This window comes from Elephantulus edwardii, unplaced genomic scaffold, assembly GCF_000299155.1.
Source record: "Elephantulus edwardii isolate Elephantulus edwardi_28Jun2011 unplaced genomic scaffold, EleEdw1.0 scaffold00013, whole genome shotgun sequence".
Taxonomy (NCBI): domain Eukaryota; kingdom Metazoa; phylum Chordata; class Mammalia; order Macroscelidea; family Macroscelididae; genus Elephantulus; species Elephantulus edwardii.
This window is the reverse complement of record NW_006399763.1, coordinates 476,921-499,064: the sequence shown is the minus strand read 5'-3', so window position 1 is coordinate 499,064 and position 22,144 is coordinate 476,921. Positions and strand designations below refer to the sequence as shown.

The window sequence follows — 22,144 nt, the reverse complement described above, 5'->3', positions numbered from 1 at the left end:
ACCAACCAAATTGTGCACCCATACAACTGCATCTCATCCAACTGTATCCCTGCAGTCTGATCCCTGCCCATCCTCACCCTTCTGCTCCCAACCCTCACCTCCTTGTATTCCCGTACATGTTTTTCACAATAAAAAAATAAATGAAAAATGGGAGAAATTAATTTTTTTGGGAACTAAATACCATACAATTATTGCATGGTCTTCTTATTGACCTGAAACTACAGAAGCAATTAAGGAAGGGATGATAGGTGAAAAATAAGACTAACCCAAGGGATGATGAATGCTGCTTTAAAAATCTGATTTGCAGGAAAACTAGCTGCTTTTCCTAGCTTTAAAGCTAACTACAAAATTTCTTTTCTTAATGGTCCAGACATCTTGACAATTTCTACCAATTTAACAGAATTTCAGCATTCAATACAAACAACAAATGCTGTTATTGGTTCATCAACACTATGGGTTTCAACCTGTGTATAAGTACAATTCTTCTTTTTGCATTTGCCACACATGAATAAGTCAGTTTGTATGCCACCTGTCTTGGTCTTGGCCATATGATGCTCTCAGCTGGCCTCTTTGGTCAGGTTTTGCCACATCTTTTTTAAGTTCATCACTAGCCATTTTCTCTGCTGTCATTCTAGCAAGTAAGTCTGGAGGAATGTTTCCACACTGCATTTTCTCTTAAATTTGGATTCTTTACATCCTTAAGACTGGATATCATACTTTGTACTCTTTTGGACGTCATGTCAGTTTTCCTTATTTCCTGATATGTAGCTTTCTCAATCTGAGACCCTAATTCTTCATCATCAGCTCCAGTAGCAATGTAGTCATGCGTGAGTCCTCACCGGCATATGGCAGCTACCCTGCGCTCTCCCTCCACTGTAGTCTCACTCATTTCACGCCCAGGCCTGAGTGGGCACGAGAAAGACTGGTCAGAGTCATGGAGGACGAGGTGGTCTGCATTGCCAAGAAGATGGACAAGATGGTGCAGAAGGAGAATGGGGCCGGAGTATTGAATTTGCTGAAGGAGCTTAAGAATATTCCCATGACCCTGGAATTACAGTCCCTGAGAATTGGAATGTCAGTTAATGCCATTCAAAAGCAGCGTACAGATGAAGAAGTTACATCTTTAGCAAATTTTCTCATCAAATCTTGGGAAAAGTTACGAGATGGGCTATCCATGGTTCAAGATTCTGAAGAAAAGAAAAAAGAGTCTATGATTACTTCACAGACTAGCCCTGAAGCAAAAGAAACTAGTTCCAGTGGCAATGTAAGCAACAGAAAGGATGAGACAAATGCTCAAGACACTTATGTTTCATCTTTTCCTTGGACATCAAGCACTTCCGATTCTGTACGGCTATGGTGTAGGGAGGCGCTTGCTGTGGCTCTTCAAACAGGAGATGTTTTGGGGTTTTTGACACAATTAATGATTTATTCATTGCAAATACTTCTTATAAGAAACATAAATGAAGGCTATACACATGGATTTCACCTGGTGGTGTGCATAGGCACCAGATAGATTATATCTGTGGAAAGAATCATTGGAAAAATTCTATACCAGCTAAGAAGTAGGCCAAGTGCTGATTGTGGGACAGACCACCTAATACTCATATGCCAGTTCAAGCTGAAGCTAAGGAAAATTAAGTCAAATTTATAGTAACAGAAATTTAACCTTGAGTCTATCCCAACTGAATTTAAAAACCATCTCAGGAACAGGTTTGAGGCCTTAAACACTAAAGAGTGAAGACCAAATAAGCTGTGAAAGGATATCAAGAATATCATCCAGGAAGAATGCAGGGGGTCATTAAAAAGACAGAGGAGGAAGAAAAGACCAAGATGAATGCCAGAAGAGATTCTGAATATTGCACGAGAGCACTGAGAAGCCAAAGCAAAGGGAAGAAATCAAGATCCTAAGGAGCAGAACAGAAGATTTCAAAGGGCAGGGTGGGAAGACAAAGTAAAATATTATACAGTGAAATGTGCGAAGAGCTGGAATCAGAAAATCAAAGGGGCCAAACTCGCTCAGCAATTCTTAAGTTGAAGGAACTGAAGAACAGGCAGCAGCCTAGTCAAATGCCAGAGAAATGTGACATGGATAATGGGGGGAAAGAGACAGGAATTCTGGTACATCAAAGTTCCAGGAACAAGGAAAATACTTCCATCTGCATGTTCTTTGATGTAAAAAAGCAAATCATCCAACACTCCCATGACTCCTAATACTACAGTTTGTCCTTTTAAAAATGGGAATTATAATTTTTTACAAGTTCCCATCTCTGTCTTTTCTCCCTTTATCATTATGTTTTGGAGATGCTTCAGCTGGTGATTCATTTTGCCATGTGGCCCTTAGCTTGCAGAGTTCCACAGACAGGACTCAATCCAGAGTTCCTGGACTAGGAAAAGAATAACATATCACTTCTAGTTGTAACAGGTGAATGTGACTCCACATAATTTCCTTCAAAGAGGGTGACATGGTCTCTTCTATGTAGGTTGAAGTCCATTGTTACAGCTACTGTATATGTCCATCTCTTTAAGGGTCTTCCTCTCTTGCTGATCCTCTTCCTTTCCCAGAATTATGTCCCTCTTCAAAGTCTGGTTCCTCTTAAAAATATGCCCAAAGTATGAACTGAAATGTCATCATTCTTGCTTCTAAAGAGCACTCTGGTTGAACTTTCTTCAAGATAGATTTGTTTGTTCTTTTAGCAATGCACTCTTCTCCAACACAACATTTCAAAGCCATCAATTCTTTCTCAGTATTTCTTATTCATTCTACAATTTTCAGATACATAGGAAGAATTGAAAATATCATGGCTTAGCTTAGGTGCACCTTAATCTGTAAACTGATATCCTTGCTCTTTAGCACGTTGGTGAGGTCCTCAATAGCACATTTCCCCAATGCAACATGGTTTTAGATTTCTTATTTTAAAATTATTTTTCATTCAGTCATTCATACTTGTTTTGTTCCTTAATAATAATTACCATTGTATAATGTTGAAAGGAGGGACCAGTCCTTGGAGAGGGATGAAATTCTTGGGAGGGTGGAGGGACAGTGCAGGAGAGGAAGACCCTCAATGAGGTGGATTGATTCAGTAACTGGAGTAGTGGGAGTGAGTGTGTTGGAGACAGTGAGACTAGCACAGGACAGAGCAGAGTTTAGGGCTGTTGTACATTGGGTCTCTATGAGTCTCAGGCAACTCGATGGCACATAACAACAAGAACAACGTCATTAGTTACACTGCTGATTGTATGTACAAGTAAACTGAAATAATTTAAAATTTCAATCATTTCACCATCTATCATGAGGCTGCCTATTGGTATAGTAGTGAAGATTTTTGTTTTCTTGATGCTGAGATGGAACCCATATTGAAGGCTGTAGCCTTTGATCTTATGTAGTAAGTGCTTCAATTCACCTTCACTTTCTGTAAATAAGGTTGTGTCATCTACATAATGCAGGTTGTTAGGGAGTCTTCTGCTTATTATGACATCAAGATCGGAGGGAGTCTCATGATTTCTGTTTAGAAATATATTCATTCCTTCCGTTTTAAAGGTGTCCAAAGGATATTTGCACCTTTTTTTTTAACCTTTCACTTCCCACCCTGTTGTATGATTCTCCTTCACCCTGTGGGATTCTGAGTAGAAACTTTATCTCTTCTCTTTGTTGGGAAAAGATAATTATGTGAATATATAATTGAATTTTGTTTGTCATATCCAAAAGAATCAGCCAGTGCAGAACCTCAACCTTGTGGGATTCGTGATTATAACATAATGAAAATTATACCAGTAATGTTGAACAGTCTTCATGATATATTTTGCCATCTTAGTACTTTCGGTGGCTTTGGGCAGGAGAATGTAGATGAGACATTATATTAGTGTGCCTTTAAAAAAAATACCATTCACTCAACTGGAAAGAATTAGAACTCTTTACTTCCAGATGAAGTAACTGCAGACATATGGCTTTTCCAACAGACATGAATAACAATTTTGTAAGTTTGGCCCTTCCTCAATGAAAACTAAATCCTCTGGAAAGAAATTGAAGGAAAGATACCACACATTGGCAAATCACATGTGATAAAAGCCTTTATGAATCTCTTTTCCCTGATTATGAAGTCATCGTTAATTTAGTTCAATAAAACATTTAATTTTGTCTGTATCTTCAGAGAGAAATTCACAGGTCAGCTTGTTCACAGAAAACATTTCGTAAATGGAAGTATATGACCTTTCCAATCCCAATCATTTCAATTCAATTAAGTGTGGGTAAAAAAAAAATCTATTTTATCTTTTCCTCTCAAAATCTTTAGAGATAAAATTAAATCAAATGTCTCTATAAACGTTGAGAAACTGCTGCATATGTATTTATAACTATCTATTTTGGAAACCCAAGTTATTACTGGGATTAAGGACTTGTATCACTCTGGTGGCTTAGTCATAAGGAATTAATGTTACCAACCCAAGGGTACATGGTTCAAACCCACCAGCTGCTCCATGGCAGTAAGGTGGGAAGTCTCCTCTTATATGATTTACTGCCTCTGAAAACCTGCTGGAAGATCAGCTATGAGTTGATTCTGGTTCAACAATGCACAACAACAACATGCACATTTTCTAGGGTGGATTTATTAATTTTTTTTAACAAAGTGCTTGCAAAAGGTTGGCAACTATAGTGAGGAGGTATCTCTGGATATTCCTCTGGGTCATACATGGGTGTGAGTGGAAATGTGTAACACCCGTAATTTTTTTGGGGGGGTGTGTGACTTATTTTGCCAATCTAGGGTTATATATGAAAATTATTCTTAAGTAGTGGCACTGCTGTTGTTAAGTACTGTTGAGTCAAGTACAACTCATAGGACCCATTCTTTCGGGGCAGGAGAATGTAGATGAGACATTATACTGGTGTGCTTTCAAAAAAATACTGTTCACTCAAATGGAAAGAATTAGAACTCTTTACTTCCAGATGAAGTAACTGCAGACATCTGGCTTTTTCAACAGACATCATATATATTTTTTTAATTTATTATTAATTTAAATGAAAATTTACAGAGACTTTGGATTTCCATTCATTCATTGTTGCACTTTTCTCCACTCCCAACCCTTCCCCCAGTACACTACCCTCTTGGAAAAGTAAAAGAAAAATTCTTTCATTGTTCTACAATCCCTCCCCCACATCCACTCCACCATGCAGCCTTCGCTCTGCACTCCTGTCATGATAAATCACATATCCCTTTTAAACAGTTTTCTCCCTCATCTGTTTCAATGCAGGATGTATTATTGAACCCATCTTTCTCAGTCTCCCCAAACCCTGAGGTCAGTCCTGTTTTACAACAGTGGCACCATGCAATATTTATCCTTTTGTGACTGAGATACTTCACTCAACATAATGTCCTCCAGGGTCACCCATTTTGAATAATAATGCATGAGTTCTTTGTTTTTCAATGCAGCATAGTATTCTATTGTGTGAATATACCACAGCTTCTGTATCCATTCGTTTGTCGATGGACACTTAGGTTGTTTCCAACTCCTTGCTGTTGTGAACAAGGCTGCAATAAACATGAGTGTGCATATATCTTCTTAGATGTCAGTTGTGATCTCTTTGGGGTATATTTCCAGTAGTGGAATTGCTTGGTCAAATGGTATCTCTATTTGCAGCTTTTTGAGAAAGTACCATACCACCTTCCACAGTGATTGTACCCTTTTACACTCCTACAACAGTGAATAAGATTTCCAGTTTCTCCACAACCTCGCCAGCATTTGTTGCTTGCTGTTCTGTTAAATTTTGCTATTCTTACTGGGGTGAGATGATATCTCATAGTTGTTTTGATTTGCATCTCTCTTAGAACTAGGGATTTTTAACATTTCTTCATGTGCTTGTTGGTCATCTGAATGTCTTCTTTGGTGAAGTGTCTGTTCATATCCTATGACCATTTTTCAATTGAATTATTTACCTTTATCTTGTTGTGGTGAGACATCATATCCTGTGACATCCTTATCCCCAAAACACTTGAGCCCACTGCCACAGACACTTACTCCATCTCCTAATGGTCTTCCTCTCTTAGGTTGACACTCCACCTTTCCAAGCACGGTGTCCTTCTCTAAGGAATAACCTCTCCTAACAGCATGCCCAAAGTGTGTGAGACAAAGCTTCTCCAGTCTTGCTTCTAAAGAGTACTCTGGTTGTACTTTCTCCAAGACATATCTGTTTGTTCTTTCAGCAGTCCATGGGATTGTCACTCAATTCTTCTCTTGTCATCCTTTTTCATTGTCCAGATAGCACATACATAATATGTGCTTGGAAAGACTATGGCTAGGATCAGGTGCATCTTAGTCCTTAAACTGACATTACTGCTCTTCAGGACTTTGGAGAGGTCCCTGTACCAAGGGTGTTAATTGTGGATTCAAGCAATATATTGACATTGACAAGTTCAATCTTTCCTCCATCTGTTATGATGTTGCCAGTGGTGAGGATTTTTATTCTCTTGAAGCTGAGATGTAATCCATATTGAAGGAAGGAGTCCTAGTCTCTATTATATCTCCCTTGGAATATGATTTCATGTTGTTGTCATTTTGGTCCAGAGGTAAGAAAACCATTTCAAAGGTTTCTATGTGACCTTTCTCTCTGTGAGAACCATTAAACCCACAGTCCACAAATCCAACACAGAGTTTACTTCAATTGTCAAGTATATCAATCCCAAATACGTACTTGGGAACTGGGAAATGATCAGTTGTTGAGTCTGTAGACCTAGTAGTCCATGGTCAACTAGACTTTAGTCTGTCCTCTACTTTTGACATGGCCCTTGTGGCCACAGGAGGGCCACAGTAATATTTTGTATCTTCAGGTATTGAATTTAATGCAGAGCTTAACTAATAGTCACTGAATTGTCCAAGTAATAACCTTTACCCCCCAGTAGCCAATCACTGTAGTAAATGCTTTTAGGTCACTTTGAGGAAAGATGAAGGCATCACCATGAATATACTTGGATTATAGCAGAGTCCTTCCTTCTAAGCACACAGCCTTTTTTTTTTTCCAATCAACAAGTTTTATATGTGACGTGCTAATCCCCACACTGGAAATATTTGCTCAAAGAAGGGAGCAGAGGGAGTAAAGTTGAGGTTTTGAAAATGGATGGGGAGATGTGCTACCAACCCAAAGGCGGCCGTTCGAATCCACATGCTGCTTTATGAAGAAAGATCAACCATTTCCTCCTGTAGCTTATAGACTCTGGAACGTGCTGGGGGTTCAATTATGAGTCCATTCCAACTTGATGGCAATGAGTGAGTGAGTTATGAGCTCAGGGGAACATTCGGATGTGGGGACCACCTGAATTTGGAGGCTGGCTTTATCTATCAGCATATGACCAAGTAAAAATTTTTCATTGACCACCATCCAGGGAGCGAATTCTCACTAATTACTGGAGTGGAGCATCACAGAGTGTGGAAGACCAAGGGTTGGGGACATGGATTATGTGTGCAGCGAGACCAGGTGGGAGGTGAATCTAGGTAGGGAGAATATCATGACAAGAAAAGTCTACACTGAGGGAAGCACGAAGAGAAGAGGGATGCAGGCTAGGCATGGGAGATTCAGAGAGGACAGTGAAGGATGCAGTGAGACTGAGAATGAGAGGTTATGTTTAAAAGCTCTAACAAAGCTTTAAGGATAAATATGTATGTAATGATGTATATATGTCTCTATAAGTTGTTGTTATGTACCAATGAGTCAGAACTGACCCATAGCTAACTCTCCAGTGGGTTTTCAGAGGCAGTAAATCACACAGAAGGAGATTTCCCATCCTCTCCCAGAGAGCAGCTAGTGGATTCTAACCATGTACTTTTGGGTTGACTACACAATTCCTTACCACTAAGTCACCAGAGCGCCTTTGTCTCTCTCTCTTTGTGTATACACACTTAGACACACACACACACACACACACACACACACACACACACACACACACGTTATATATTTATGGATATATTTGTACGAAGGAGTTTGGATTGCTGTTTCTTTAAGTGTGACACCATGCTGAGGCACGTCTTAGAAATAGCCTAGTTGTGTTTGGGTTGCCTATATGTACCCCAGGTGCTGGCAAAGAGGCAGTAGCTGATTATATTAGTGGAGTCAAAGACAAGATGTTTACCCTGGAAGTCTGGTTGATCTAGAAACTATGGGCATAGACCAGGCACTATAAAACCCCACAGGACCGTTGCTGTTCCCACAGAACCATCGGGACAGCAGCACCCCTGCTCCTCCTCAGTCACCTGACAGTTTGGTATATCCCGGAAATGCCCCCAAATAGCTATCCTTATGTTAAGTTGGCTGAATCTCATTAGACTTCTTTTTCCACTACACTTGTTTTACTGGTTTCTTTCCAGAATGAACGAAAGCGGACCATTTTCCCTTGTCAAGCAGGTGTTGTTGTTGTGTCTGTCACTCTGGAATCAACCTCTAGCTGACCCTCCAGTGGGTTTTCAGAGGCAGTAAATTGCACAGGAAGAGATTGCCTCCTTCTGCCATTAAACAGGTGGTGGTTGTTTTTTCTCCTTAAATTAAGCTTGTGTATTGCTGACATTTTCCCATCTGTGTGTGCAATTGTTGATTTTGCTACGCATAGGGGCTTGTGTAGGGAGTATAAAATACTTAGGTGCTTCTCCCTCATCTTGAGCAGTCGTTTCTCCGGCCTGCTGTCACCAGAGTTGTACAGTGCTGCATCTTACCCCAGTCAGAAGGTTCCCTGTCTCAATAAACTAATGTCTCTTAGGCTGTCTCAGCATCAAGATTTTCTGTCTGTCTGTGAACACAAACCTCGAGGGACTTTCCTGCTGGGGAATATTCCCCAACACCACTCTTCTGACCCACAGCACAGAGAGGTATATACCTCTCTGGCCAGACCTTCTAATCTTTGCACCCGGACTCAACATCTGTCAGAGCCTCAGGGATGGTGAGCTAGGAGGCTGGCCTGAAAGTGCAGAACAAAGGGACACTGACTTCTCAGCTAAAAACATGTAGACATCAAGGGGCACATCCTTTTCCAGCCTACAGGATGCTCTCACTTCTGTTGTTTTTGTGTGCTTTCAAGTCAGAACTCACTCATCACTCTAGTGGGTTTTTGGAGGCTGTGCAGACCAGTTGGTGGATTAGAACCATCTTTCTTTGAGTCAGCAGCACAACTCCTTACCTTTAAGCCACCAGAGCTCATTTAAGATGAGGAAAGTGGAAGAAAGGAAACTCCGACCTCAGCTCAGATAACATGTCAGGATCCCAACTCCTGGGAATGTTTGTGCACAAGAAAAAAAGGTTTCTTTCTGTTGGGGTAGTTAGAACGTAACCCATAACAGAATGACTAGAGGAGGCTGAAAGGAGAAAATCAGCTTCCTTTCAATGTCAAGCCACAGTATGGATCGTTCACTCTTCAAAGGAGTCCCAGTTCAGTGCCAATTTTGGGGTGGTAGGGGTTAGCATGCCCATGGCTCCTGCCTCTGAAAAACCAGTGTGGAAAAATAGTTCTACTACGACGCAAACATGGCTTGCCAGGGATCAGAATCAGTTAAAGTTTTTAATTTTTAACACTTCAAAGAGATAATTTCATTTAAAATATATGCAAATCTTTTCTAAGGTTGCTGATAAGCTGATTTGGTGCCTAGAAAAATTCCATATGTAAAAATTCTTAGGAATGTCTTCATTATAGACTCCAGCTTTAACAACTGGAATCTGATTTATCTGAAATTTGATTGTTCTAAAAAACTGAAGGTGTCCATGCAACTCATCTTTGTAATTCAACGAAGACCTGTCGAATACGTACCAGGCACAGGTGTGCTGAGCTGTAGACCTCACCTCCCCCCGCCCCCACCCAGGGCAGGCTCCTCAGCAGCGTCAGTGAGGCCTGGACCACCTCATCTGCTTCATATCCCCCAAGGCCTCCCAAGGTAGTGGAATCAGAATGCTGTCTTCCCTGGTTTGTATCTGTCCAATTTAGTATGTATCAACTCCATGAATTTTTAATGAAATTAAAACCATAAAATAGTTGCTATGGAATCAGTTCTAAGTCATGATGACCTTGTGTGTCTCAGAGTAGACTTGTGCTCCACAGGGTTTGTTGGATTTTTATTTTAAAGAAAATTTTTATTTTATACTTGTTTACTTACAAAGTTTGTATACGTATGTCCAGGCCTTTCATCCCAGGTACATAGGTAGATTCCAACCTCAAACTACAGTCAAATGTGTTAACTGCCCGCATTGGCCAGGCATTCCGGCCTCCACATACATTCTGCTGATGAATTCATCCACCTTTACCCTTCTATTTTTGCTAGTTATTATTTTGAGTTTTGTTTGTTTGTTTATTTCTTAGGGAGCATGTTAGTTTATCTGCTATTCACTAAAGGGGAAGCAAATACAGAAAGGCCAGAATATTGGGCAAAAACAACCAAGTTTTCAGAGTCTGTGAGCTACTAAGAAGAAAAGGCAGCCCTTACCTCTTGGCAGAGTACACCCATTACAGGATCAGAATGGCGTTTGCCTGGTGGCAGAGTAAAAGTTGAACTGCTAACTCAAAGGTGGGAAGTTCAAATCCACCAGCCACTCCAGGAGAAAGCTAAGATGTACAGCCTTGTATGCAAACCAATATGAATGGAAAAGAAATAATCAAGACCTAATATAAAAAAATATATTTACAGTCTTGGAAGCTTGATGGGGGGTTGCTATGAACTGAAATAATTTTGACAGCGAGGAATTTAAGTTCTTTGGTAGAGATTGAAATCACAGGCAAAATATAGTTTTTTTCTCAAGGACTTTACAGTCTGTTGGGGAAAACAAGCAAGGATCCATGATGCTGGACGTCATACTAGGTGGGAAGCACGGGGTGATGTGGAAGAAGCCCTGCTGGCACAATATTTAAGCACTCTAACCAAAAGATCAGAGCCACCAGCCACTGCACAGAAAAAAGATGTGGCAGCCTGCTGTAAACAGCACAGCCTTAGAAGTCCTAGAGGGCAGTTCTATTATGTCCTGCAGGCTCCTCAGGGATTGAAATAGACTCAGTGGCAGTGTGGGAGCGTATACACCAGTGGGACTCTGCTGAATAGATGGAAAGAAAACTTAAAATTAAATGTGAGTTTACATGGACACGCTATCCAGAGCTGTGTAGGAATCCTCTCACAAATATGCTGTTATTGTTGTTGTTATATACTGTCCTGTGGGAACTGACCCATAGCTGACCCTCCAGTGGGTTTTCAGGGGCAGTAAATTACATAGGAAATTACCCATCTTTTTTGGAGCAGCTGGTGAATTCACTCTGCGTGCCTTTGAGCTAGCAGTGCAATTCCTCGTCAGAGAACCACCAGAGCTCCCTTTCAAATATGCTATCAAGTTCTAACAAGGCTTTCAACTTAAGACCTGGACTTCATTTTCAGCTAATGCATCTTATGCACAGGCACTACCCTCTTGTCAGTGGAAGCATTTGTGTTGCTATCATGCTGAGCAGTTTCCAGTGCAGCTTCCAGATTGATTATCTAAGAGGAAAGACCCAGTGAGCTTCTAAAACCAGCCAGTGGAAACCTTATGGATCACCATGATTCCATCCCTAACTGATCATGGGGGTTCTGGCAAGTTACATTCCCTAGGCATGGGGTGTACGTGAATTGGGGGTGTAAGTTACATTCCCTAGGCATGGGGTTCACGTGAATCGGGGGCTGGTAGCTTACAACAACCTAACTTACTTAACTATCCCTGGATGGTCATACAGCAAGGGCAGTGTTTACAGATCCAAGAGCATCTGAATGTGAAGCAGGTATCATCATCATGGGAAAGAGATGAGAAATGGCGTATAAACCCGATTCCCTCCAAAGGAGTCCTCTTGCTGAACTGGAGGAGAACTCAGTTAGGTGATTTGAATGAGGTAGCACAGACAGCAACTGGCCCCTTTAAGTTCAAAGGGACTTTGCAAGGTGATGGTGGTAAGATGGGCAAAGGGAAGGACAATATGGAATGAGTCGATAATCAGACGTCAGGGGTATTATAACCGATAGGATGGGACAGAGTGTGCATGACTGAAAAACCCATTTGCTTTGTAACCTTTCACTCAAATCATATTAAAAAAATGTTTGCACTGCAATGACAGTTTACTTGGTTTTGCACTGTTTTCATCTTTCAGGACCTTCTCATATGCCACTATACATTTTGGAGTTAGAAAAGAATGCTGCCTCTGCGGAAAGTTAAGAATTGCTGCATTAGAGTCTAAATCACGGCAACTAAGCAGAGGTGTCCTGTTTTCTGCTTCCAATACCAGTAACAAATAATCCCGTCTGGGCCCATTATACATCTTCGGGCTCCGAGAGGAAAAAGCTCGCCAGATGAAAGAATTCAGGCAAGCTTTTCCCTGTAAGCGACAAAGTAATTTCTCTAGACAATTTTTGAAAAATTGTTTTCATTATGAGAGTCTGACTTTACTCCTACTTTCTGAAGGAAGGGCAAAGGAGATGTTAACGAATTCCCTAGCTCTGCAGGCAACAAATTATTCACCACAACCTTGCAAAGAGGGAGCCCCATGGAAATAAAACTAATGGTCACAAGCTTCTAACATATTGGCACACCCGAGGAGTGTCTAAGGCTCCCAGGAAGAAGGTGACTTTTCACCCAGAGAGGTTGCCTGTATTTCTGCATTTATTGTCCTCATGTGTGGACATTGGCAGTGACCTCACAGACTGGAGTGTTTTGAAGACTCCATTCTTCTGCGACCCAGACGCAGAATTTTATAAAGCACCACTCTGCCCAGTTTTGGCCTAATGTGCCCCGAAGGGGGCTCTTGTGCCGATTCACAGTCTAGTCTGAAATAAAGAGCTGCCAGAGTGACTCTTGGGGCACCAGGAGCTCCACTCTGAGAATGGGAGAGGCCGTTTAGAGCCATAAAAGTTTGTAGAAAACAACATTTGCCTTTCCAGATGCTCTTAAAGGAATTTCTGTGTCATCTCCACTATCAAGGTTAAGTTTGAATTAATTCACTGTCCTCAAGTCAACCTGTCCAGTAACAGTTTCTTCATTGCTGACACCAGACACTGCAAGGAGCAGTCTTTGCAGAGAGAAGACCTCAGAAACCCATGGCTATCAAGTCAGAATCTACTCATACCTGACCCTCCAATGGGTTTTCAAAGGCTGTATATCACATGGGAGGAGACTGCCCCTCTTTTACCCTCAGAGCAGCTGGTGGATTTGAACCATCTAACTTTGGGTTGGCAGCACAACTCCCTCTCTGTTAAGCCACCAGGATGTGCACGTCTTGTTTGATTTCAGAGTCTGCATATGTTTCTCTTTTGGTTTCACCACTCTCTGAGGTATTTGTTGTTTTTTTTATAATCAGGTGATACTTTGGAGTAACAATCTTCCCACCACCCTACCCATCTATCCTATCCTTGCTGATAATTTACCTCCAAAAGTCAGAAGTTAGAATCTACTAGCTACTCCATGGGAGAAAGACAGATAGTCAAGATTTACAGCCTCAGAAACCCAATATAGGTTTGTTTTGTATTGGAATTGACTCAATGACAGTGAGTCTGGATTTTGTTTTGAATTTTTCCTAGAGGATTTCTGATAGAGCAGTTATTAAGCACTTAACTGCTAACAAAAAGGTTGACAATGAAAACCCCACCAATCACTCCAAGGGAAAAAAATGTGGTAGTTTGCTTCTGTAAAGTTTGTGCCTGGTATCTAGAGAGCAGTTCTACTCTGTCCTATAGGGTCATTGTGGTGTTAGCCTAAAAGTTGGCTTTTTTTAGCCATTAGTTGGCGCCTCTGGTCTCCAGCTACCTTAACTATAGACACGTGGTCTTGCAAATCAGCAACAGCTGAAGCAGCAATATAAAGAGTGCTTCTCACACTGGACAGCACAGTTTGAGGTGAGCAAGGCTTGAGGCGGCAGGACCCTGGTGAGAGTGAGGCCATAGTGGTGGAGAGACTGGTGTAGCTGTGGGGAAACTGTGGCAATGTGCGACCTGAGGCTTCTTGCATTTGTGTTGGCCACAGTTGAATTTGCTGTTCTTGCCTTTGATTATGGAAGGAAAAGCTACTTGCTGAATTGAAACCAGATCCTGGACTGAGGAGTCATGCGTTGGAACTGTTGGTCTAAAACCTGGATTTATTTTGGGTGATACGGTGATATTCTTTGCCTCCCCCACTCTCCAGCTTTCTCCCTTAATAAACTCCATTGTTGGTACCACAACTGTGAGTTTGTGAGTCAGCAATGACTTAAAAGAACCTCTTGCTGCTGGTGGGGCTCTATAAGCACCATGGGGCTGGGCTATGGGCTCCTGATCTGCTTTCTGCTCTCTGGAGGTGAGGGGCTGTGCTATTCTCATTCCCTCTGGCCCTCTCAGAGAGATGCTTACAGCCTTGTGTCCCTATGTCCCATTTCTTCCTTTTTAGAGAATTATTATGGGTTAGAATTGACTCAATGGCAATGGGTTATGCCCTTACAGCCAAGGCTTTGAGAAATCATATAGGCATTTAGAAAGGAGCCAAGAGAAAAAGTTTGTAGGTTTCTACAAACCAGTGACTTGGAGAAAGAAGGTCCTTGGCATTGCTCAGATGTTTGTGAATTAAGAGAGAGATCATTTCCCTTTCCCCACTGGAAAAAGGGTGGAAAGAGATGAGAAAATCTAACAGGAAAAGGCTTAGAAGACAGTGCAGATGGGACCTGAGCAGGATTTCACTGATTGAAGCCAGGGAGGTCTAATACCCAGACGGGAGTGGCTGAATGCTCTTTCTGAGCAGATGCCCTTAGACTCCCACACTGAGATATCCATCTCTGTCCCTGGCCCCACTAAGTGAGGCTTATAAATCACATCTTGCAGTCGGGAGCAAAGGTTTCTTGGTGGTGACTTGTGTAAACTAATGATCAGGTAATGGAGGTTTTACTAGATGCCTGCATGGGCCATGGTGTTAAAACCATTTATAAATATAGAGAATATATAAAAAGGGGATGCATTTCATATACCCCTGAGTTTGTTATTTGAGAATTATAGGAGCTGTTGTTATAGGTCCCATTGAGTCAACTGCAACTCATAGCAACACTATTAACAACAGGCCTGACCTTTGTCCTGAACTGTGCCATACTTAGAATCTCTGATAGGCTTGAGTCCATTTTTATAGTCACTTTCAATCCATCATCGGCTCTTTCTCTGATCTTCCATCTTTCCCATAATGATGTCTTTTTCCAAAGGACTGGCCCCTCCTACAACATGCGCGAAGTATGTGAGACGAAGTTTCACCAGCCTTGCCTCTAAGGAGCACTCCGGTTGCACTTCCACAAAAATAGCTTTCTTGCTGCTTTTGACAGTCCATGGAATAGGCAGTACTTTTCTCTCACACCACAATTTAAAGGCATTGATTCTTTTGTTTTCCTTATTCATTGTCTAGCTTCAGATAATGCCTGGTGGAACTGCAGACTTTACTACTTCCAATCAGACAAAGCCAATTTCCTGGAGCCCATGTAGAGGTTAACTGCATGCAGGAGTATGGCCCAGCAGCAGAGTCTGCACCAGATTCTGGCACAGGCTAGTACTGAGGTCATGGAGGCTAATAAACAATTAAAGTCCATCTCCCACCCAAGAGAGCTAGTTTGGTGAGAAAGGGTCTCCCACTGATCTCAAAAAGTTATTCACTTGTTCCTCAAGAGTGGACCTGTATCCACATTTACAATATTCTCCTTACCAAAACCATTAATGGCAAATAGGTACTGCATTGGAACATGTATCTCTGGAGTGGAAATGATCATATTGTTAATATTTCTAGCCTTAAGCTTAAAAGATTATAATGTTCAAAATTATTTGTTATATATTTGTTTAAATTTTTCCCTCTTTTAACAACTGGGATCTAGAGGGGAGAGAAAAGACTAGAGAGTGGTCAAAATTATTGGGGCAGCTATTGCTGCTAGTTTAGGGCCTGTGTCAGGAAAAGGAAGTCTTACTCATAAACAGTGCTATCCAAAGGTAATAAAGGAGGTCAGAATTGCTTCCACTGTGGAAAGCTGGGCCTTTTCAGTAGACAGTGTCACAGAGGAGAGCCACAGATAGGCAAGGGAGTACAGAGGAAGCTCCCACTCACTTGCTTTAAGTGTGGATCTGAAGGACACTTGGCCAAGGGTGGCCCACATCAGGTCCTCGTGGGTGACAGGACTGACAGGCCACAGCTCCCAGCTTGAAACAAAGGAGGATGCTTCAACGATTTAGATCCTCCCAGAACAGCTGTGGGTGAGCATTAACATTACTGGTAAGTATATTCGTTTTCTCCTGGACACAAGAGCCTACTATTTGGTCCTAAAAGCCTCTGAGGTCCCACTCTTCTCACTATTTCTTAGTTGTTGGAATTGACGGAAAACCTCATAAGCAGTTCCTTACTTCACCTCTGCCTTGCCTGTGGACTTCTGAGCTGTAAAACAACCCAGTGGTAGATTCAATTTGCTCCAGGACTTAAGAACAATAGATGACATAGTTGAGCCTCTACATCTTGTGGTTTCTAACCTTTATACTATAGTAGACAAAGTGCTAGTCAATAGGTCTTTTATTTTAAGAACTACCTTCCCTATGTAACTTGATTTATGCCACTATTAGAACCTCTACTTGGAATATTATTGCTTCTTAATTTTTGACTCATGTACTTTTAACTTGTTAGTTAAATTTGTGTCTTCTAGGCTGCAACAGTTCCATGATACATCTTCAAGGATATAAACATGTACGCCTAAGCACAATTGATAACAGTGCATCTAAATTCCAAAATCAATCTCCACAATAGTCTAAAGGGGCCCTTTAGAGTAGTGAGAGAAGATCTTCACCCTGAAACCTATAGTGTCCCTTTTCAGCAGGAGTTAGCTAGGGGAATACGCTGTCCCCTTCTTCTTATGAATCAGGGTGAAGTCTCTCTCAGGGAGGAGTGATAGGGAATGGCAAAAGACAAGCTGACAAAGGAAATTAATCAGAACTGGCTTCGACAAGCACTGTGGCAATTGGACAATTAAAACAGACTTTCTTTTTTTATTATTATTTTCAATTTTATTAATTTTAATAAAACAGACTTTCGGGGTGGGAAAGAGGAACGAACTGGGGGGGAGGGTAGAGAAAATAGTGCAACAATGAATGGAAACCCAAAATATCTGTAAATGTTCATTAAAATTGATAAAACTTAATAAAAAAAAAGAGTGGACACCTAGATATATAATACTCAGAGGACATGCACCCCTCCTAAGAAGGGAACACAACAAAATGTGCTGGACATATATATAATGGATTTTTAACCATCACTATTTTTAATAATCCCTTATGCTTCACGGCAATCCTGTAGGAGAGTCCAGAACTTCCCCATAAGCTTTCCTTCTTTGTCCAGCACAGTAGTAGGTAAGTTCGAATCACCAATCTTCTGGTTAGCCAAGTGCTTAATCACTGCACTACCATGGCTCCTTAGTGGATTGTTACTCAACCATAAAGAGTAACGAAGTCCTTGCACATACTGTGATATGGGTAAACCTTGAAAATATATTAACTAAAAAAAGTTGGTCACAAAAAGACAAATACTGTATAATCCTACTTTATGAACTATCTAGAATAGGTAAATAAGTGCACATGGACCTACACAAATTACAAAGAGCGGACTGAAGAGAGAAAGAAGAGTGTGCATTGCTTGTGTATGGGATAGTGAGTTTCTACTAAACTGAAACCCCAATTCACTGCTACTGAGTGTTCCATCTCAGCGACCCATTGTTGTGGTTGTGTACCATAGAGTTGGAATCAACCCATAGCTGACCCTCCAGCAGGTTTTCAGAGGCAGTTAATCGCATGGGAGGAGATTTCCCATCGCATAGGACAGAGTAAAATTGCCTCCTAGGATTTCCCAAACTGTCTTTCTAGAATTTGATCGTCATATCTTTCTCCCATGGAGCTGTTAGTGGATTCAAACTTCCCACCTTTAGGTTGGCAGCTGAGTGCTTTAACAGCTTTTATGGAAAGATTTGGAAAAGGATAATGGTGATGGTTTGCATCACATGACAAACATAATGTCAATGACTTATACATGTGAAGACTATTGAAATGGGACCTGTTTCATTACCTACCTATTTACTGTAATTGGGGGTGGGGGAAGGAGCACAGAAAATTGAAAAACAAAAACCAGGACATATGCCCCTTTCTTACATCGTCCACCCCTCCCTACTCCGGCTCTGGAGAAAGTGGAATGGGGTGGGGAGTACAATGTGCAGTGCATGCAGTGACCTGGTGTGGGTCCCAAACACTGCGGGGGGGCGGGGCATCGTCTCAGACGGGAGATAAACAGCATGGTCATATCGACCAATAGTCTTTAAAACAGGCACACCACCCACCTCAGCAGATCAATTTCTAGGAATTATCTAAGGAAATAATTAGAAGTATGGAGAAAGATGTACATTGTTAAGATGTTTGTTTGCCTTATAGGAAAAGAGTTTCCCCACATCCTGAAAACCCATATTATGTTAAAAAAATCACCTGTTAGTGCAATAATGGATAATATTTTATTAACAAAATATTGGTTATTTACTTTGCAATATTTATCCAAAAAACCCCAAACCAAATAAATTCAAGCTCTTTGTCTTGGCCTTCAAACTCATAGCTGACCTTCTGTTAGGTTTTCAATGCTGTGAATAGCACAGGAATAGATCAAGCCTGTTTCTCCTTTGGATTCACACTATCAGAGATGCTTGGCCATTGGGTTAGCAGTGTAACTGCTTACAGACTACACACCAGAGTTCCACTTTTGCAGTATAAGAAGGAGCTCTGCTGGTGGCCTGGTGGTAAGAAGATATGCTGCAATCTCAAAGGCAGGTGGTTTGAATCCACCAGCTGTTCTGCAAGAGAAGGATGGGCAATCTCGTGTGCGATTTACTGCCTCTGAAGACTTGCTGGTGGGTCAGCTGTGGGTCAGTTCTGACTCGACAGCCCATGACAAAAACAATACAAAGTAATAAGTAAAAGGGAGCTTGGGTGGCCTAATGAGCAATGAGTTGTGTGACCAATCCCAAAGCAGGCAGTTCAAAAGCACCCATTGCTCAGGAGAAAGAGGAGGAATCTCTCCAGTGTGATTTATAGCATCTAATAAAAACCCTCCAGAGGTAGTAAGGTAAGCAATTAAAACTCAATAGCAGCTCTGTCAAAGACAGAGCTGGCAATCTGTTTCTGTGACAATCACAGTGAAGTGAGGAGGGTAACAAAGGGACATAGTCTCAGAGGTTCCACTGGGGACAAAACTCACCTTAGTGGTTCGACTCTCAGGCAAACAAAAGGTAGGCTTACAAGGTGACACCAGAGAGGTACTAACTTCGTAGCATAACCAAGTATATAAGATCAAAAGAGCAACATTGAGTGAACTCAGTCTCATAAGGACAAATACTACATAAGACCATTATTGTAAAAATAGGATGAGTAGCAGGATGTGTGTACAAGGGTCCACAGGGGAAAGGGGGTGACAACGGGACTGAAGATATAGAGGGGGGAATCATGGGTTGCAAAGTTTGGTGGGTGGAAGGAAGAGATGAAGAAATCAGGAAAGATCCAGTGAAACGGGAAAAGAGAGGATAATAGTGGGAATAGATTGATGGTGATTGATTTTATAAAATAAACCATATGAAGGAATGTGTGAAATCCAATGTGTATGAACAAAACCAATGTACACGAATTTTGTATGCAAACCAATAGAAAACGAAAAAGAAATTTAAAGGAAAAAAGAGCAGCATTTACCCAAGGATAAAACCCATAGACAGGAAGGGACAAGGTTGAGGACTAATGGAAATGAGAATTACAGGGTAAAGGGGGAAAGTATGACTATTGCATTGCTGTGTTGTTGTTATGTGCTGTAGAGTCGCCTGCGACTGATAGTCACCCTCTATACAACAGCTTTGAACCCTGCTCTATTCTGAGCCAACCTCATTGTCTCTGACACACCTACCCCTATTAACCCAGTAACTGAGTCAATCCATCACATCAAGGGTCTTCCCCTCCTGTGCTGTCGTTCTACCCTTCCAAGCATGATGTTTCTCTCCAAGGACTGGTCCTTTCTTGAAACATGCCTGAGGTATGTTAGACAGAGTTTCAAAATCCTTGCCTCCAAGGAACACCCTGGTTGTACCCTCTCCAGGACGAGCTTGTTTGTTCTCCTAATACTCCAATACCACAGCTCAAAGGCATCAATTCTCTTTCTATCATCCCTAGTCATTGTCCAGCTTTCTGATGCATAGCAAGTTATTACAAAGACCATGGCCTGGATCGAGTGCACCTTAGTCTCCAGACTGACAGCATTACTCTTCAGTACTCTAGAGAGGTCCTAACAGCAGACTTTCATTCTTACTGCACTTTATCCTTTGATTTTCTGGCTGTTGGTACCAAAAAGTGTATCACATTATGAGTGTAATTAACTACAATTCGTTAATGTTATAAAAGAAAATGAGTGTTGAATGAAATGTGTGTTGAATGTTTGAATGAAAAACCTATACGCTGTTCAAACGTATTCAAATCATAATAAAAAATTTTACAAAACAGTATGATCAGAATAAAAGCGGGAATGAGAGGGAGCAGGAATCACATTCTAGAAAGCCCTGTGGACCAGATCTGCTCTGTTACATGAGCTCACTCAGTTGGAATCGACTGAATGACACCTAACAACCTAACAACAACAGCATAACACACAGGATCATTTGAAATAAAGAAAAAGAGCTGTGTAAAGCTAGGCATTATACAGTGTTGAGGCCACAGTGTTCTGATTTGTCTTGCTGTGAAAAAAACTACTCCAAGTTCTGTGCATACAACAACCACTATTTTATTATGCTCATGGATTTTCTGGGTTATGATGTCTGATGCTTTGGCTGAAAAATCAAAGGATGGTGTGTTTCAAACACATAGGACCTGCAATCACTCGAAGGCTTCGTCAGGTTGGAACATGACTGGCATCTGGCAGGCATGGTTGGCTAGCTGGGCTCGACCATTTAGCAGAGCATCTGTGTATGGACGGACCTTGTGGACTGGGATTCTCAAAGCAATGAGCTCCCACAGGGAAGTATCCCCAGAGCAGTATTAAGAGAAAGCCATAAAATCACTATTTGCCCTTTATGACAGAATCTTGGGAGCAAACGACATACTCCTGCCTTACTTTACTGGTGGAAACAGTTACAGACTTACTTGGAAGGAGACATGGACCCCACTTCTCATGGAAGAAATGTCAAGGTTTTAGAGGCTGGTCTAAAACTCATAAACTTAATGTTTAACAAAATTGGAATAAAGTCACAGTCAGGTCAATTCAAATGACATCTTGTTTTTGAGATGATTGATCTTGTTACGTACCATTGAGTTGATTACAATTCACAGCCATCTGATGACCAGACGATCAAAACCTTGCCCTATCCTGTGTCACTTTCACAATTTAAGTCATTGTTCCGTCATTCCTATTGTTGTAGTCTATTGTGTCTGTCAGCTTAATGATTAATACACTCACTATCCCTTAGTTACATGCCAAACACAAGACTGTGCACTGGGCATCTAAAGAGGAAGAAGTTTTGGCTTCTACTGGTTGAGACAGGAACATAAACAAATTGCTGTAAATGCTGTGAAGTAAGCCTCGATGGGCACCCAAAGGAGGAGTGACTATCTGTTCTAGGAAGCAAGAACTGGTGAGTGGGGCTGGTTTTATTTCCTCCTGAAGAAATAAGTGACTGCAATTATTTCTCTAGCTGCTTTAACCGTGAGCATATGGTTCACAGAGTGACTGCTTTCATGCAAAGGTGCCATAAGACCTGAACACTACAACGCAGTTCCAAGCCAAACAGTAGCAAGTCTGATAGAGATGAATAGAATCATCTGGCAAAAAAAATGATCTGGATACACATTGTCTTCACAATACACAGTAAAACACAGAAAGCTGCTTACCATGTAGTTGCAACAGTTATCGGCTGTTAATTTCATGTGTACATTGTTGTGAGCCATCAAGTTGGAACTAAGTCATAGCTGACCCTCCAGCAGGTTTTCAGAGATAATTTAATCGTGCAGGAGGAGATTTCCTATTCTCCCACATGGATTTGAACTGAGTGCTTTGTGGATTGCAGTGCAGTTTCTCATCAGGTGTTGTAAACTTTTAACACACTTAAATAAATATTAAGGTTGATGGTTGATG

General features: G+C 41.3%; 1 protein-coding gene across 1 annotated transcript; it reads left to right on the top strand.

Moving 5' to 3' along the window:
• The first annotated feature begins 934 nt into the window (after positions 1–934).
• Positions 935–21,548, top strand: LOC102869656 (transcription elongation factor A protein 1-like). The gene is made up of 2 exons (XM_006881221.1): positions 935–1,396; positions 21,480–21,548. The coding sequence occupies exons 1-2, from the start codon at positions 935–937 to the stop codon at positions 21,546–21,548; spliced, it is 531 nt and encodes a 176-aa protein (XP_006881283.1).
• The last annotated feature ends 596 nt before the right edge of the window (positions 21,549–22,144 follow it).

Coding starts and splice junctions, on each gene's coding strand:
- LOC102869656 (XM_006881221.1), top strand. CDS start 935: ATGGAGGACGAGGTGGTCTGCATTGCCAAGAAGATGGACAAGATGGTG. Junction 1,397..21,479: donor TGGCTCTTCAAACAGGAGAT/GTTTTGGGGTTT, acceptor ACTATCCCTTAG/TTACATGCCAAACACAAGAC.